This window comes from Anomaloglossus baeobatrachus, chromosome 5 (assembly GCF_048569485.1).
Source record: "Anomaloglossus baeobatrachus isolate aAnoBae1 chromosome 5, aAnoBae1.hap1, whole genome shotgun sequence".
Taxonomy (NCBI): Eukaryota; Metazoa; Chordata; class Amphibia; order Anura; family Aromobatidae; genus Anomaloglossus; species Anomaloglossus baeobatrachus.
Genome location: NC_134357.1, coordinates 394,648,328 through 394,662,905, shown reverse-complemented (window position 1 = coordinate 394,662,905; position 14,578 = coordinate 394,648,328). Strand labels below are relative to the sequence as shown.

At 44.6% G+C, this 14,578-nt stretch overlaps 1 protein-coding gene across 2 annotated transcripts in view; it reads right to left on the bottom strand.

Moving 5' to 3' along the window:
• The window catches only part of THRA (thyroid hormone receptor alpha), a 192,714-nt gene that overhangs the window by 12,091 nt on the left and 166,045 nt on the right, over positions 1–14,578 (bottom strand). The window contains exons 3-4 of one of the 2 annotated variants that reach the window (XM_075350142.1): positions 4,966–5,027; positions 400–530 (exon numbers count right to left, since the gene is read on the bottom strand). In XM_075350142.1, the coding sequence (XP_075206257.1) occupies positions 400–530; positions 4,966–5,027 (193 nt within the window). The remainder of the gene's footprint in view (positions 1–399; positions 531–4,965; positions 5,028–14,578) is intronic. The other variant, XM_075350143.1, reaches the window with a different exon arrangement.

Here is a 14,578-nt window from a genome sequence, read left to right as displayed (position 1 = left end):
GCTTGTACATTAATTCTATTTGCACCACGACTTTTGGGCATTATATATATAATGCTATAAAGAGCATTGATCCTTAATTAAAATATTTTTTGTTGCCCATAGCAACCAATTCTTTCTTCATTCGAACTGCTCTGATTGGTTGCTATGGGCAACAAAGGCAGGTTTTCCATTAGACAGCTCTGTTTAATCTGCCCCTATCTGTGTAATGTAGAAAGAACAAGATGTTTTCAAGATACTAACAAGAACCGCTGTGACTACATCCTCATCTTTCTGTGTTGTCCAGAAACCTATTTTAATGATATATATCATCACTACGGGAGAGACTGTCCTTCTAAACATGGGCAGACATCAATAAATCAGGACGTCAGCAGTTAGAGATTGCAGCGCTGGTTCACTCACCTTGCAGCCCTCGCAGGTGATGCACCGGTAGTGGTAACCTGTGGCCTTATCGCTGCACACCACGCACGGCTCATCTTTGTCCAAGTAGCTAGGGATGTACCCTGCAGAGAGCAGAGATACCGAGCTGTCACCTGTGTTACCGGGTGAAAAGGAGGGGGACAGTCTTATTCAAGTCAATAACATGGATACAGGCTATTGGGGGTATGGACAGACTCCTGACACAATGTGCCAGAACAACAGGGCAAAAAGAGAAACAAGCAGAGTGCTAAAAAGATAAAGACAACACAGAGGGTCTGATAGAGGCAAGACACACAGCCACAGAGGACACACACAGCCAGGCCAACAAATGGAGGCACAGGAACACAAGAGGGCCTGTTCATTGTGTTGTAAGTAATTATCCAGTGTCTCTCCCTTCTGAATATCTCTCTCTTGCCATTTCGGAAGTAATTATGTTTTATAACTCTGAGATCCTGTCTGGACGGCGCAGAGATGGCAGCGGGATGAAAGGGGGCCTGCTGCGTGGGGTGAAGCGGCGGCTTCTGCTGCTGTGGGGGTAAAACGTGGGAGGGAAGGCCTGACATTGGTGTTATGAGACAAATCATGGTCGTATTACAGAGGAGGAAACCCAGCTCCACAGGCAACGTGCCATCTAATAGGACGCTGTCAAGGATCATCTTGCTGATGGGCTTCTTCATGAGAAAAAGAGTACGATAATTTCAGATTCATCAAAGCTATTACTATTCATTGTGGCTAATAGTAGTCCAAGGGCTACTGTGTTTCCTGGCCTAGGGAGAACTATAAACCAGGCAATGCTCCCTGGGGAAAAGGTATACAAATGAGGATTTTTCTGGGAATAGGAGTCTAGTGGCGCCACCTTCACGGGCTGCCCTATGGTAAGTATGACCAGTAATGGCTAGGGCAACTAAAGGCCTAGTATTAGCTCCATAATCAGATACGCAGCCAAACCCTCCAATACACTACATGGCTCTTTTCAGGATTTCCTGGTTATAAGGTTTTGTAATGGCAGAAATCTTTTTGCTATTTAGAGAGAGTAAAAACTCAGAAGCCACCGTCATGCACAAACTAGTCCTGTCAGGCTGATGACAGATTTGTATTGATCACCAGACGTACCTTTGGCATTGACTTACAGAAACGTGATTTATTTATTTCACGGATTGCTAGTTGCTATGACAGAAGAATTTAGGTGGGAGCTAATAGGAATGGCTGATAAAATAGTAAGCATACCTTCTGAAATAATGCAAGGAAAGGGGAGAGCGTACTACACACATTAGCCATACCCATGCCTCCAAGCCAGAAGATAGAGCAAGGGAGTAAAGGGTGGTGAAGGTTAATGTCTTTAGATTCTCCAGGAAAGTCAACTCAATTAACAAGAAAGTGTGTCAAGTTCTAATTGTGCTAATCACTGCTGATCAACTCCCACAGAAGTAGTTTGTTAGCCTGTGTCTCATCCACGGATCAAACACAGAACAATATGGATGTGCTTCAGGTCCATGGACGAGATGTAAACCATAGAAAAGTGGTCCCTAAAACTCTAGGCCCGAACTATAAGGCTAAATTCACACATCTGACTAACGCAAACTGTGTGTGGACCACAATTTCCAGATAGCCTCGGGTCTTCTGACCGGAACTCAACAGCCTCATAGGAATAGAGGACGAAGGTGAGTTTGAGTCATGCAACCCGCAGCCAGTCCGGAAATAGAGGTCTGCACGTAGACAGGGAACATTGGATCTGTGAAACTTAGGAGGGTTTTACACGTTGCGACATCGCTTCCAAAATATCGTTGGGGTCACGTCGTTAGTGACGAACATCCGGCGCCGGTAGCGACATCGCAACGTGTAAATCCTAGGTGCGACGATAAACGATCGCAAAAGCGTCGAAAATCATTGATCTGTGTAGCGTCGTTCATTTCCATAATGTCGGGTCGACTGCAGGAACGATGTTGTTTGTCGTTCCTGCAGCTCCACACATCGCTGTGTGTGAACCCGCAGGAGCGACAAACATCTCCTTACCTGCGTCCCGACGGCAATGTGGAAGGGAGAAGGTGGGCGGGATGTTATGTCCCACTCATCTCCGCCCCTCCGCTTCTATTGGCCCGGCCGACTAATGACGTCGCCGAGCGGGTATGTGCGTGTGAAGCTGCCGTAGCGATAATGTTCGCTACGGCAGCAATCACCACATATCGCATGTGCGACGGGAGTGGGTACTATCGCGCTCGGCATCGCTAGCCGATGCTAGCGATGTCGCAACGTGTAAAGTACCCCTTAGGCATTCGTACAAAAGTTTTTGTCAAAGAATTTGAAGCTGATTCTGTTCCAAAATCCACTTTAATTATTCCATCTACGAGTTTGTTAGTGATTTTAAAGGGAATATGTCGCCTTTTTTTGCTAGTTAATCTAACAGCAAAATGATGTAGGAACAGAGAGCCTGATTCCAGGACTGTGTTACTTATTCAGCTGCTTGCTGTAGTTTTAATGTAATCAGTGTTTTATCAGCAGACTATCATTACAGAATTAGGTGTTAAATGCAAGTCAGGCTAATCTGTGTAACCCTGCAACCATCACTCATTGGCAGTTTGCTGACAGTGTACAAATGAAGCTGCCAATCAGGGGTGTGGGTGGTGTTATACACAGCTCAGCATTTTGATCACTTCTACATCTCTAGGAGAGAAAACATGGATTTTATTAAAATTGCACCAAGCAGTCCAATAAGTGATATATCCCTGGAATCAGGTTCTGTGACTTAACATCACGCTGCTCTCAGATTCCATAGCAAAAACCTGCTGACAGATTATCTTTAATGAAAAATGCTCAAAATAAAACCCGAGGAAAAAACTACACCATGTGCATTACAGAAGAATTATTCCTTGATTATAAAAACGCTACAAATGCTCTGTAAATGAGCTTACTCTTGATAAGTGGATTTTGGAAAGGAATATATTCCAAATTCAAGTAAAAAACTCCTTGTGGATATGTCCTAAGGATATGATCACACAGATTTTTTATGTGGCTATTGAAGCCACACAAAAAAAAGCTTGAGGCAGAATTCCTAGAGTTTTCATATTTTGCATGGCCGAAGAGTGAAAGGTGTTGAAAATCCACAGCATTCTAGCAATAAAAAATTTACATTCCTGGTAAATCTACACTACAGATTTTGTCTGCAGTATATAGATGAGCGTTTGTGAGATTTCATCCACGTTGCTGTGGCAGTAATATACAACGGACTTTCCGTCTGGAAAATCTAGTTGGTATATCGTCTTTATGTACATCCCATGTGGATATACCCCGAAGGCTGCTTTACACGCAGCGACATCGCTAGCGCTGTCGCTCGTGAAAGCACCCGCCCCCGTCGTTTGTGCGTCACGGGCAAATCACTGCCCGTGGCATACAAAATCGCTAGTACCCGTCACACGTACTTACCTGCCCAGCGACATCGCTGTGGCCGGCGAACAGCCTCTTTTCTAAGGGGGTGGTTCGTGCGACGTCACACGGCAGGCGTCCGATAGAAGAGGAGGGGCAGAGAGCAGCCGCATGAAAGTCACGCCCACCTCGTTGATGGAGGACGCAGGTAAGGAGATGTTCGTCGTTCCCGGGGTGTCACACGTAGTGATGTGTGCTGCCACAGGAACGACAAACAATCTGTGTCCAAAATCAGCAATGACATTTGGGAAGTGGACAACGTGTCAACAATCAACGATTTGGTAAGTATTTTGCATCGTTAGCGGTCGCTCGTACGTGTCACACCTAATGACGTCGCTAACGAGGCCGGATGTGCATCACGAATTCCGTGACCCCAACGACATCTCGTTAGCGATGTTGTTGCGTGTAAAGCGGCCTTGTGTTCACATGTTGTGGTCATTGTGCGGCTTTAATCCACGGCAGCCCTGTGCCGCTGTGGTCTTTTTCCACTCTTTCCCTGTATAATCACTTAATCTTGTAGGGAAACACCTGTTTAAGCCATCGGGCCATGGGGCTGGGAAAGGGCGCAATCAGACAACCGTATAAATCAGATTGGACCGCAATGCTCAGACTGACTGCATGTCTCCCATCGGCTTCATAGAAATATATAAAGCCATCAGGCTTGGGTCAGTAGAACCGCAGCCAGTCCGAGTACTGTGGCCTGTTTTATACGGTTGTCTGAATGCACCATAAGGCTGGGATCACGCAAACAGTTTTGATTTGGTTTTTTTCCTCCGATTTTTGAGTATCACAAAACAAGGGTAAAGTTTTGCTCCATTTTAAAAAAAATCACAGCAATGTCCGAACCCACATAAGGGACTAAGTTCTATGTTGATATTTAACGGTTTTTTTTTATGTTTTCCTGGAGAATCCTTACAAGAAGAAGAAAATCAAATGATTTGGTTGCAAAGCAGAGAAAGCTGGTGATACAGAAGGAATGACAGAAGGATTACACAGGGGGAGGAGTGATAGATAGAGAAAGCGAGTGATACAGAAGGAGTGATACGAGGATTACACAGTAGGAGGAGTGATAGACACATGTCCTAGATTGGAGAATCCCCTCTCAAACACCCTGAATGGACATCATACCTGACATACCGCCTTTTCCCATACATTGGCTATTCTTTCTTTTACGCTTCCCATCCGGCCACCTGTACGGATAGAGAGATAACATGAATAAAAGACAAGATGTAGAGGCTGTCAGATATATCTCACTAATCCTGACGTGTATTGTACCCACAAATTCAGCTATAGAGAACAGAGTCCTCTAATCCTGCACGTCATTAATATCTAAGTATTAAAACTCTTACCAAACAGGACGCCACCTAACACACCTACGTTTGACAACACTCACCGCCTTGAACTTAAATGCACCGGATTACTATATTGTGTCACTGTGTCACTAGCTGTCTATGTCAAAGTGCTGACCGGCACAAGCGGCTGAGTCTCATACATCTGCTCAGGTTGGGAGGGCAGGTGCCCGCTGACATTATTTATTGTGCAAAAAGACAAAAAGATGAGAAGGGTGAAAAAACCTCATTACCTGCTTCCAAGGAGAACCAAATATATCAAAAATGTTGTCAACCTTTGGGGACACTTTAGTTGTTTCGAGGTTTTTTTCTTTTAAATGCATGTATTTTGGGTTGAAAATTAATTTTCCTATTTGATTTCCTCCATAATGTTGTCCCATTTGGCTTTTATAGGCTCTTTTTTTTCTCCTGCAGATTAAACTTTGATGTGGTCATAAATCAGCTAAGAGGAGCTCAGAAAAAGACAGATAAGGACTCTCACATTGGAAAGTCAGAATGAGCTCACTGACTGATTCTCAGTTAACTGATAAGGCTGTTGTGCACACAGTGGCTTTTTATCGCTGTTTTGTCACAAAACTGCAAGAAAATCCTTATGCCAGCAAAGTCAATGGGAATCCTGAATGTAGTACACATATTGAGGTTTTTCTTCCAGATTTGGTGCAGAAAATAATTTGCAGCATGTCAATTCTTTCAGCGTTTTTACCATTGAAAGCAATGAAAAATGCATGTAAAAAGCCAGATAAAAACGCATCAACAACGCGCATTTTTGCATTGAGTTTTTCCTGCTAAGAGATGTAGAAATTTCCGTAACCAAATACTCAACATGTACACATACCATTTGTGTGAACCCCAATTACCGAAAAAGTTTTGTAGCTAAAAATAGATGCATTTAAGCTAGAAAAAAAATTGCCCCCAAAGGTGGACAACCTCTTTAAATAGCCAAAGCCGCGCTGCTGTACATAGAAGATGAATGCTAGATCTTTGATATGTGACCTTATTCAATGCGTTTTGCAGTAATTCTTCTTTATTAGGATCATCACATTCTTTAGAGGAAGAGGAGCTAGAAAGAGACACTTGAAATGATAGGTACAATTCTCCATAGAACCTTATGAGCACTAACTGTCACCTCCTATCTCAGTAATAGGAAAGTTTGTGTTCCCTGAAGACAGAATGTACCCATGAAATGAGAGTGAAAAGATTAGTCCAGGAAGAGAAAGAAGCAGATTTTACAGATATTACAAAGTTTCTTATTAACCTTTAATATTCACTTATAAAATAAAACACTCTTTAGTAATTCTCATTTTAAAGGGAACCTGTCACTGGATGTTCATAATACTTACCTAACGGTCGGTGCGGAGCAGATTGGTCAGATGGGCGTCACCGTTCTCCGGGTCTTGCGCCTCCTCTTTCGGCCATCTTTGACCTCCTTCTGAAGCTAGTGTGGATGACGCGTTCTACGTCATCTACACTAGCTGAAAGTGAGGTCCTGAGCAGGCGCGCAGATCAAATTATGGCAACCATAAAAAGTGTCAATTAATTGTCATCCCAACTCTCCATATAAGCATTAGGTCAGGTGCAGGCGGCCGTATTTTCGGATCGGATCGTATTCAGGCCAATGGGACCACTCATACGTTAGATTTTTTGCTCGGACAGTGTCTGTGCAAGTAAAAAATGCACGTCCGAGTTTGATCGGATACTTGGATCGCACTCGGCAATGCAGGTCAGTGAGTGCATGGGAAACAGACTGCACTCGGATGACATCTGAGTGCAGTCTGATTTCTGCAGACTCACAGACTTCTCATTCATTGGATGAGCGGAGCGAGACTGCGGCCATGTGGACGCGCCCTTAGGATGTGCTCACAAGAGCGATGATTATTATTATCATTATTAATATTAATTTATTATTATAGCACCATTTATTCCATGGCACTTTACAAGTGAAAGGGGTATACATAAGGTATACATAATAAGGACAAGTACAATAATCCTAAACAATACAAGGCACAGACAGGTACAGGAGGAGAGAGGACCCTGCCTGCGAGGGCTCACAGTCTCTCTCTTCTGAAAGAATCGGACCGATTATGTTAATGATACAAGGCTCAAACTCTGATCCGAGCATGAGCTGAGTGTCATTCACTGGAATCTGATTGGCACACAAGTGAGAATCAGATCACAACTGAGGAGACGATGGAGAGATTAATTTCTCCATCTCCTCCATTGTCTGTGTGAGCGTAAATCGTGCAGTCTGATGTTTTGCATGCATAGACTTGAATGGGTGCGCGCCATCTGATATACGCTGCCACGACCACAGCATACGGCGATTTTTTTCTCATTTCAAATTGGCATGAAAAAAAGTACTGGTGGGCCCTGCCCCCATAGTATGACATTGCTCCACGTGCTATCCGATAAAACATCAGATAGCTTTCGTCCGTGTGAGCGAGCCCTTATTGTAACAGGCTGTACAATGTATCTTCTATGTGAAACTACCACGAATTACAATATGGTGCGCAAAGGAGTCCCCCTCATTTATGGGACACTCCATATGAGAACAGTTCTCCCGCTCTCCTGGAAATGGCAGAAAGTTCTGCAGGTTGTACATGCGCCTCCTGTGTATTAGCGAGGGGGGTAGATAATATACTCCATACATTCCTTCTGTCTGTGTCATAATGCAGTGGGAGTAACAGGTTACATGTTCTATGGATTCCTTCTAAAGTCTGCTCTACTCAGTGTGGAGGGGGAGGAAGAAAGTTTCTATGCATCTATTCAGCCTGTGGAACTCTCTGACGGACAATATTACTTTTTATATAGAATCTGACTGCGTCAATTGTCATTGGGAGCAGAAGGCCGTCACAATATCAAATGTATTGTCTCTGTCTATGCCATCAAGGCAGAGGTGTCGCCCTTCATAGCGTGTCCACAAGTACAAGGGGGAGGACACAATACATCCTTGTCATCCTACAAGGTCAGACATGGAACACACAAAGCTTTCCCTAAATAAAGCATCATATAGAGACATGATCACTTCACTGGCATCATCAATGGAAACACGGCAGAACACAGATTAGACACTTGTCTCGTTTTTGTCACCCAGTAGAGGGATGAGAAATATATCTGTGTGACCTGGCGTGCTGTAAAGCTGGGTTCACACATAGCGACAGCGACAACGACGTTGCTGTTACATCACCATTTTCTGTGACGCAACAGCGACCTAGTAAGTCGCTGTTATGATCGCTGCTTAGCTGTCAAACACAGCAGACGCAGCAGCGATCATAACGACACGCGTCGCTGTGGAAGCCATGCTGCACTTGGTAACTAAGGGAAATATCGGGTAACCATTACTCGATATTTACCTTGGTTACCAGCGCACACGCTTAGCGCTGGCTCCCTGCTCTCCTAGCCAGGGTACACATCGGGTTAATTACCCGATGTGTACTCCGGCTCTGGCTACGTGTGCAGGAGCCAGCGCTAAGCGGTGTGCTCTCATGCTGCCAGTGCCGGCTCCCTGCTCACGTAGCAGGAGTACACATCGGGTAGTTAACCTGATGTGTAGTCTGTCTATGTGTGTAGGGAGCCGGCACTGGCAGCGTGAGAGCGGCAGACGCTGGTAACTAATTTAAATATCGGGTAACCAAGGAAAGGGCTTCTTGTTTACCCAATGATTACCTTGAAGAAGTAAAAGAGAGATACCAGGGCACTACTTAGCATATAGCCAGCCATTCCATCTAATGCAGAAAAAAGTCACGTATTCAGTGGCTAGAGGCAAACACTGGGGTGCTTATATCCATAGATAGCAAATCATGCAGTGTTGAAGTAGAAAAAATATAGCACTCACCAGATTATTTTGCTGTGCAGGATCCTGTTTATTTAAACAGCGGAGGTAACATGTGCGGAGAGGGCTGATGGGGAGAGGGAGTGAACGCCGTGGCAGACGACGGCCGTTTCGCACCTGTCCGGTGCTTCAGCTGGTCTCATGGACCAGCTGAAGCACCGGACAGGTGCGAAACGGCCGTCGTCTGCCACGGCGTTCACTCCCTCTCCCCACCAGCCCTCTCCGCACATGTTACCTCCGCTGTTTAAATAAACAGGATCCTGCACAGCAAAATAATCTGGTGAGTGCTATATTTTTTCTACTTCAACACCAATGATTACCTTGGTTACAGCTTACTGCAGGCTGCCAGACGCCGGCTCCCTGCTCGCTTCAGTTCGTCGCTCTCTCGCTGTCACACACAGCGATGTGTGCTTCACAGCAAGAGAGCGACGAGCAAAAAATGAAGCTGGACATTCAGCAACGACCGGCGACCTCACAGCAGGGGCCAGCTCGTTGCTGGATGTCAAACACAGCGACAGCGACGGGACGTCGCTGCCACGTCACAGGAAATGGTGACGTAGCAGCGACGTCGTTGTCGCCGTCACTATGTGTGACACCACCTTAAGACTTTATACAACTTTGCATGTGGAGAACAGATCAGACATTACATCTACGGCACGTAACTGTAGGGGGTCTCAGAACCAAAAATCATCATGAGTCAAAGGTCAAAAAACAGCCATATATTGCTTCTGGCTAAACATGACCAACTCTCCTGACCAGTCTGGATTGTACAATTCCGCTGTTACCCCTTCTGGAACTGTATGAAGACATTGTACAATGGGAAGAGTAATGTCCTGTTGTAGAGATGAGCAAAAAGATTCAAAGTACCTTGGTTCAGTGTCCACGTCAGTACTCTGTAGGAAATAGAGCAGAGCGGTGTGAACGGCGACGTCATGGTGCAACACATGATGCTAAGGGGGCCTAATAACTACAAGTGCCAGAGAGGGAGTCCATTCTGCCCTGATCCGGCAGCCATGAAGTACCGACGTGGACACCAGACCAGTATCTTAGGAATCGTTTTGCTTACCTCTATCCAGATGTTATTTGTTCATATCTTTCCACAAGGGATAAAAGAGGAAAAGAACCACACAGTGTTCTCCAAAAAGTTCCTCCAAAATTGCTATTTCATGGGGAATGCAAATGTGAACTAAAACAGACATGTCAGGAGTGGTGACACATCTTTTTCCGAAACGAAACTCGGGTGAAATAAAGGTTCCCATCGTTTGTGATGCTCAGATCTGTATGGACCATTATATAGCAATGGACGTGAGGAGAGAACTGGTGGCACGTCAAGTATATGTGGCATGTGCCACCACGCAGCAAGGTCTCATCATTATTGGTGGACACATGATAAACCTTCTTCGTTTAATTCCCTAGCTGAATGCTGATAAAATAGTCATCAGTCAGTAAAGAAGGGAAGGGGATGGTGGCTGCAGACTTCAAATCTAGATTTTGTCACGGTGAACATAAGCGAGGTTCATCTATACACTGTATGTATTCTGTGGCCTTCTCGCTACGTTTCTCCTTGGGGTAATGTAGTGGTTAATCAACCCTGGTCTGTTTGGTTCTGCTTTGCGGCATTTTCAAAGGCAGGAATGTTATTTTTGGAAGTCGACATAGGGTACTGATTGCAGAGGATCCATGCCAGGTTTGCCATAAACAACTTTGATTCCCACCAGATGCGGGGAAAATCAAACCAGAGATAAACTTGCACAGATGAGAAGAAGGGAGAAAAGGCCGACAACAGAGCGAGCAATTCAGCTCCTTCTACTTCTGCTAAAATGAAAACAGAAGGGTGTGCGGAGCAAAAGCACAAAAAGGCTACAAGGAAGCATAGTAACAAAAGAAATGTAATGGAAAGAAGATAAAAATGTATAAAACAAGCAAAAGATAAGAAAGGGAGCAAGAGAGGTAAAGAGACTGACATACAGGAAATCAGCGATAAGGCAGCAGATAAAAGGTATATTGTACAAGTAACGTGTGCTTATACGGAGCAAAGGTGAGAATGATTAGAGAATTAATAATACTGCTATGGAATATTGTGCATTTCATCCTTCCCTGCTGAATTCATTGCAGCCCTGCCTGAGAGATCCTTCACACCTCTGGTGAATACCACGTGCAGCCGACTGTGCCAGAGAAGGTGTGACTGGGGCACATGCCAACCACCGGTCACGGGAGCGTCACAACCTCCCAAATCTCATTGCCTAAGCGAGATGTTGGTCCACACGTGGGTCTTACTGTCACAATCCACATCTGCTGCATCTACAGCATCCAAACCATAGCAAGAGGATGTCTGAGCGCAGCGACACAGCAGCTACTGTGCATTATGTGTGTGTAGACAGGTAGATGGGATAGATAGATAGATAAATAGATAGATAGAGAGATGAAAAATGAAGTATTAGGCAGCACTACTCTTTTTATAAATTGACCCATATGAATACAGTTCGATGTTTGATTGGAAGGCAAATGGTCTGGACCCTTGACCCATATTTTGTCACTGTGCTACACGTTTTATTCAGTATTTTATTTCTTTTAGATAGATCATCAAAAGGAAAGTAGCTCCAGTAAATTGGGTGGAAATTAGCCCTCCCTTTATATAAAGCAAAAAATGGCAGCAATCCAAAAATGAAGCAGTGTGGGTCCTTTATTCGCCTATGCGACAGACAGACTGACTACGTCAGGACCAGGCAGTACTGAATTTGGCATTGAAACAATTATGACCATTCCTAAAATGCCCCCTTTTTACAGGACATGAAGGGCATGTTGCGTCGCTGTGAAACCCCATCTTGTCACTTGACGCCACTGAAGTACGTATACACCATTGAATTTGCAGATTATATTGCTCTCTTCCTACAGCTGTCCATTAATGCTCACCCAAATTTCTCCTTTTCCGGGTGAATACCCTTTTATTCCATATAGCTATATGTTTGGAAGTAGTCGCACGATATTCTGAGAGCAATATATCATAACTCTTATTTTATGTCTCATAGGAAGCGTGAGAAGACAACAAAAATGATACAAAACATTAAAAAAGAGGGGGAGATGTGAAAAATGAAGCCAAGCTATCTGTTCATGGGAGGAGGTGGAGGCCTCAGGGAGGCTGTGATAGGCATTACAAAACTTAATGAACATTTTATGCATTTGTATGTAGTGGAGCGTGAGCTTGTGTCTTCTATGCATACCAATGTACCCGTGCATTAAGAGTCTGGCTCCATGCTCTGCCATATAATGAAATGGCCGTTACTTTATGAACTCTACCGTCTGTCGATATATAGGTGCACACCCATACAGGTGTCTTTCCGAGGCCGTTGCTCCTGTAAGCATGTGTATGTATTTATGGCTGCAGTCTGGAGGGAGGGGGATAGGCCTGTATATAGCCACATAGGTGCAGGCAGGGCACACAGGCCAGCAGTTATGCGGAACTAACCGTGTCTCGCATGCTATATGGCAGGGAGTGTCCCCCACTGGAATTGCCTTGTTTTGTGCAAGGATAAACAGTATATACATTAGCACGTTCACATACAACATATCAAAGGTTGCACGGGTAAGACAAACTCTTTTATTGTCCCCATAAAGATAAAGCTGGTGGGATCACAGGTTCTTGTCTGTGTCATCTGGGCAGGTTTTATGAAACCTAAGTAATGTGTCACTAAGTGGAAGCAAGGACAAGTCTCATACAGCCTATGTGTCACCGTACAGGTATAATGGGCCTAGTCACGCATCTATATAACATATCACTGGCCCAACTAGGAAGATTCGCCATTCAGATGGCTGTGAAAGACCCCGTAGAAGCAGTAACATTGGTGTTAACTCTTGTCTAGTACCATGAGGTCAATGTAACCCCATGCAGATTGGTACAACTAGTGATTTTTTTTTCAAGGTACCAGAGAAGGGTTAAAAGGAATCTGTCAGAGCGATTATACTGTTCAAACTAGTATTCTGGCTGTATAGGATCTAATAAGACAATTAAAATGGTACCTGAGTTGTAGTAATCCGATGTGCCAGCGCTGAGAAATCAAGCTTTGTAGCTACATTCATATTATCCATGAAATGCATTAGGGGCGTGTCTATGAGCTGGCCACACCCCCATTACACTTGCACAATAATTTGCATGTAGCTTGATTTCTCACATAGGACAAATCTAATTTTTATAGCTGTCCTATACATCCGTACAATAGGATATTTCAGTAGTAAAGTCGTCCTGACAGGTTCCCTTTATCTCGGCTTTACCAGAAACAGATGAAATTCAGAATATGCGGAATATTTAACAAGTGAAGGACTGGCAGCCATGTAAATGTTTACTTTGAAGTTGCTGCTTTTAACAGACCTGCTATCCTATGACAGATCTGTCTCCAGCACCCCACTAAAACCTGTGAACACGGAAGCATTTGATGTTAAGGACACATCTGATGATGGGAGAGATCATATTTTCCACATCCTTCAAAGGTCTTTTAAGACAGTTGTGTAATATATTCCACTTGTGTTATCTCTGGTGACCTTAGATGAAGGGGACATTACAAAACGTTACATAAGATTCCTGAGCCGTGTCACCTCCGGGTGGATGGAGCGCTAGGCTGCACACCTTCCCTGGAGGGACACACAGATTTAGATTTTTTCTAGCGTACTCTATGGAGGATTCGATATTGTCATCTGAAACAAGGAAGACTTCAATCTCGCATCTCACCCTCACATCTGCCCTCGAACAGCCTCAGGTAGACAGCTGTTTCTTGAGGGTTAGGTGAGTGGTCAACTTTAATGGCTTCTAGGTTGGCAATTGCAATGCAATGGGTTCTTCATCAATACGTGTCAGCCATTGACAGGCGGATCATGTCCTACGTCTCATATCTGGGCCCCACTACTCAGCCATCCTATACATTACCATACTAGCTCCTTAGGTATAGATCTGAACTGTACTGTATGAAGGAAAATATGAGGCAATTATGCCTGCACTGCGGGGGTTACGCTTACATTGGACACCTCAGTGAAGATGTATATCTGCAAAATTCCCCCTTTAGTCCGCCTCTCCCTCTCCTCAGGTCCCCCCCACCCCCTGGTAAAGTACATGCTGTACCAGACAGGGGCCTGGGCACATTGCCAACTCCTGAGGTCTTCCCAGTTCATGGCTCCAGGCCAAGGCCTGCATCCCGACACCTGAAATATCCCCCTGGTGACAGGGAGGGGACGAGCATTAGAGAGAAGAGGCAGTCACAGGACAGGGAGCCTGTGGATAAACATCCGTCTCCTGACTGACCTCAAAGGTCAAACAGTTACCTTAACTCTCCCTTGTGTCAAAAAAAGTGTTACTAGATTGTCAGCTCCTTGTGCCACAGCCCATGGGGGGAGATCTGGGATGAAGAAAGTGCAGAAGAAAAAAATAAACATCTGACAGGTGACATGACGTCATGGGGAACTGAAAGTGGAGACCTTGTATGGGCTGATGCAAAACTTCTGAAGTCCTGCAGACTTTCTGCTTCACCTCCCCTTGTAGACGTTCTGTGTAGTCAGCTGATAATACAATGTAAGA